A 4,803-nucleotide genomic window follows, 5' to 3' on the forward strand; every position below is an offset into this window, starting at 1 on the left:
CTTTAGTTCGGACGGAACGGTTAGCCGAACCCAGAGAATATTTTCGCAGTCCGGCATCCGAACTAAAGCAAAGGAGATAAGCCGAGCCCAGTATCTCGCTCTCCGATTAAACACACTTTGTTAACACTTCGTCGCCAACTTTTGAGGCTCGAGTCGATGTTCTCTACCATCAATCAATAAAAATTATATGTTGTAAGCCGGGAGACGTCTCGCCTCTGACACATTTTTAAGATAATAAAACAATGACTAAGTACAGAATAGAGCAGCAAAGCAAAATCTCTTATTATTATAGAATTTTATTCTAAGCGAAATTCAAGTTCGTCCGTTACATTGCAGCTAGGTCTTATTAAATAATCAATTAAAACTTTATGGATTAGATCGGATATTTTCTTTCTATAGTTCAAAATATTCGAATTAAATCTCGAATATACTGAACTGGGGGGGACTAATTGTTGGTGCGGGATTTAGCACCCCCAACATACCGAGCTAAACCAGAAACATTAATTGATTATTTAACCGGGAATCCGGTTAAGGGAATCCGGTTAAGGGATCGATTAAGTCATCAAGAATCAGTTCGGATGAAGCGTAGTCTTGGAGAAGAAGAAACCGACGTCCACTTCGGTGCGGCGGCCGACTCAAGCAATAAGGCAGTTTTCCATATTTCACTTCGTCCGTTAAGGAAAGTTAATATATTATGTGATCTCAGAACATGTATAAATAAGGGGAGACTTCTCCATTGTAAATCATCCAGAATCTAATACAATAATCGAGTTCTCTTTTCATTCTTTGCGATAAACCCTAATTCCTTTGAGTTCTTCTTCTTTACTTCTAATTTCAAGGTTTAGATATATTTTCTAGAAAGATTATCTTATTGAATTTGTTTCCCCTCTTAAACGAATTCATTGGGAAAACCTAGTTTCTACAATTGGCGCCGTCTGTGAGGTCGCAAATCGTCTCTAGAAAAGTTACTCTCTAGGAAACTCCCCTTAAGAAACCTTGCAATAATGTCTTCCGTCATGAACGAAGTTCCCGAAGCAAACCGTACGACTTCCAACATGCCCGATCTCACAGGCATCATGCCTTCTCAGGATAACATCGCGGCACTGGGTGGCGCATCGACTAGGCCCGTCACTGCCGTGTACTCTCGTCACCGCGTCAGCACAACGGCAAACCTGGCCGAAACCTCCACCGAACTCCCAGTCGGGGTCAGATCTGAAGGGCAAACCAGCCAGGATGCGGGACGAACTCGCGAAGAGCCAGTCAACCTCGACAAGGAGCCTTCTGATGAACAAACCCATAACGAGGCGGATGCTCGCGTAACGGAGCAGCAGATCAGCGCACAGAACGGGAACCTCCCTGTTCATACCACGCCAGCGGTCCAGAACCCGCAGGTTGTTTCCATGGAGGATTTCAGAATCTTGTTCGGCTCCATGACGAAAGAGATGTATCAGATGATCTCCGACACCAACCGCATAGTCGATGCCATCGTAACCCAAACAACCCCATCGCAAGTCTCTGCTGGACAATCAGCACTCAACTTGGGCGGTCTCACTCGTCGTCTCGACTTTTCGGATGCACAATTCGAGCAGAGGAATCCTCCCCCTTAGACAACGTCGAGTATCCGACCGAAGAATCCGAATCTGCGGATACATGAGGGCTTGGCCGCCCCGATCATCCGCCCTGCAAACTCCGGACCTTGCTTCGAACTCGAAGAAATCAAGTTGCAGATTAGCGGTATGAACACGCTCCTCCATCGAGCTATCAGCACAGCCCCGGAGATCGATAGGATTGTCGAAGTAACTCGGCAGTCAGCCTTCACTCAACGTCAAGCTGAAGCTTCCGATCTACCAGGGAGACAAAGATCCGGTCCAGTTCATGACATCCTTCATGGCGACCATGTCAAAAGCATGATTCACCGACGAACAGAGGGACGCCGGTTGCTGTCAGCTATTCGTGGATAGCCTTTCCGGCCCTGCCTTGGTATGGTTCACAAGGCTCGAGCCGAACTCGATCGACAACTTCGACCAGTTGTCCAAGACCTTCCTCAAGAACTACCGAATCCTCATCGAACGAGGCGTGACAAGTTCTGATCTATGGGAGATGGCCCAGGAACGGGGGAACCCATCGCCAGCTTCTTGAACAGATTCAAGGAGAAACTGACAAAGATCAACGTCCCGGAGGATGCAGCAATGGCAGTCTTCAGAAAGGGCCTGATCCCTGGATCACCGTTACGAAAGGACCTCAACATCCGGGAACCCAAGGATCTCGATGACGCGCTGCATCGAGCCTCCAGATTCGCACTCGACGAGGAGGAGGAAGCCCGATTAGCCGCAAAAACCAATGACGAACAACCGTCGCACCCCCTAAGGCTAAAAACCGGGTCGAACACCACGAACCCCGCAAGCACCACGAGCCTCAGGAACGAAAAAAGGGCGTCATTCACGCAGTCTCCGAGACGGACAGTCAAGAGAAGCAGCCGTCTGACCCAAAGGAACTCTACTGCGATTTTCACATGTACCCCGGTCACTCCACACCAGAGTGCGTCCACCTGAAGAACTACCTGTACGCCAAGTATCTCTCTGGCGAAGTCGAAGCTACTTATCAGGCAAAAAGCGCCCGTGGAGGCAGAGGTCGCCGAGGCGGATGGCGCGGAGGACGATCTAACCGAGGTCGTGGTGCAGGCGGCGGACGGGGCTATGATGGACCACCCAACGCTGCCCAACAGCTGGCCAACCAAGCACCCGTGAATCACCAGGAAGAGGAGCCCCAGGCAGACGAACTGCCTGGCCCTCCCAAGCGACAGACGGGGCAAAACCCGGAGCGTGTCAATTCCCCTCCCCGTGGATGAATAACCATGATACTTGGTCCACCAGAGGACTGTGCAGACTCTGTTCGCGCACTGAAGAAGAGGGCACGACAAATTTGCGCCCTTCAGACCGCTCCGAGCGAGCCTTCACTCTGTTCGGACCCGATATCATTCACTTCGGAGGACGCCAAAGGGATCCAACACCCCCATTCAGACCCTTTGGTTATCGAAGTCTCGATGGGCGACTTCGACGTCGAACGAGTCCTGATTGACACTGGGAGCACCGTCAATGTACTCTGCTGGCAAACGTTAGAAAAAATGGGCGTCACACCAAACCAACTAAAACCCGAAACTCAAACGCTGACGGGCTATGACGGGGTCGCCAAGATGTCGATGGGAGACGTAAAACTACAAGTGCGAGCCGGCGAAGTGACCCGGAAGACTAAATTCGCAGTCGTTGATGCACCACCAATCTACAACGCTATTTTGGGGGTACCGTGGATATATGCGATGCAGGCCGTACCATCGACCTATCACCTCTGCCTCAAATTCCCAACTCCTACAGGAATTGGCACACTTTACGGCGACCAGAGGGTGGCCCGAGCCTGCTCTGTTATCGAAAAGAAGCAGAGGAAGACGGAGGCCGCATAGCAATTACAGAGCGGGGACCATCTCACCGGTCCCCGAAAGCCAGAGCGGGATCGCCTCAAGTCTCCGGAGTGTCGGATCCTACAGGCGAATATTGATCCTTCCGACCCCTCGCGAACTGTCGGTATCGGGGCCGAACTCGATGAAAGCATAAAGACTAAGCTGATCGCTTTCCTGCAATCTCGGGCTTCCACATTCGCCTGGTCAACAAAGGACATGGTCGGGATAAGCCCCGAAGTCATGTGCCACAAGCTCAATATCGACCCCACGTCCAAGCCGATCAGACAGAAGCGCAGGCGCTTGGGCCCGGATCGAGCCAAGGCAGTCTAGGACGAAGTTGAACGACTACTCAAGGCGGATCAAATCATGGAAGTCCAGTACCCTGATTGGCTGGCTAACCCGGTGGTGGTCAAAAAGAAAAACGGCAAGTGGAGAGTTTGCATGGACTTCACCGATCTCAACAAAACTTGCCCTAAGGACAGCTTTCCTCTGCCGCACATAGATCGTCTCGTCGAAGCCACGGTTGGAAACCAGCTGCTTTCATTTATGGATGCTTTTTTAGGCTACAACCAGATCGCCATGAGCTCAGCTGACCGCGAGAAAACGGCATTCATCACAGATAGGGGGACCTACTGCTACAAAGTGATGCCGTTCGGATTGAAAAACGCCGTAGCAACCTACCAGCGCTTGGTAAACATGATGTTCGCAGATCTGCTCGGTAAAACCATAGAGGTCTATATAGACGACATGCTGGTCCAATCTCTGATCGCAGAACAGCACGTCCAACATCTGGCAGAATGTTTCGACATCTTGGATCAATTCCAGATGAAACTAAACCCGACGAAGTGTACATTCGGAGTAACTTCCGGGGAATTCTTGGGGTACATCGTGACTCTACGGGGAATAGAGGCAAATCCTAAGCAGATCGAAGCTATACTAGGACTCCCGTCACCGACCAACAAGCGAGAAGTACAACGCCTGACTGGCCGGATCGCTGCTCTAAATCGTTTTATCGCTTGCTCAACGGACAAGTGCCTCCCCTTTTACCAACTTCTTCGCGGGAATAAGAATATCCATTGGGACGAGGAATGCGAGATCGCCTTTCGTCAGTTGAAGGAATATCTCACCTGTCACCCAGTTTTAGTCAAACCGGAGGACGGAGAAACACTATATCTTTATGTTTCGGTTTCCAGTTCGGCAGTTAGCGGGGTACTAGTCCGAGACGACCGCGGAGACCAGAAGCCCATTTTCTACACAAGCAAAGCGCTAAACGACGCGGAATCGTAATACTCCACGCTGGAGAAACTGGCCCTTGCAAAGATCGTTGCAGCACGGAAACTGCGACCCTA

At 50.6% G+C, this 4,803-nt stretch overlaps 1 protein-coding gene across 1 annotated transcript; it reads left to right on the forward strand.

Moving 5' to 3' along the window:
• LOC104759915 lies at positions 2,855 to 3,457 on the forward strand. Its single transcript, XM_010482787.1, has one exon. It carries the CDS (start codon positions 2,855 to 2,857, stop codon positions 3,455 to 3,457), a length of 603 nt encoding a protein of 200 aa, XP_010481089.1.

The sequence above is a fragment of the Camelina sativa genome, chromosome 17, assembly GCF_000633955.1.
Source record: "Camelina sativa cultivar DH55 chromosome 17, Cs, whole genome shotgun sequence".
In the NCBI taxonomy this organism is placed as follows: domain Eukaryota; kingdom Viridiplantae; phylum Streptophyta; class Magnoliopsida; order Brassicales; family Brassicaceae; genus Camelina; species Camelina sativa.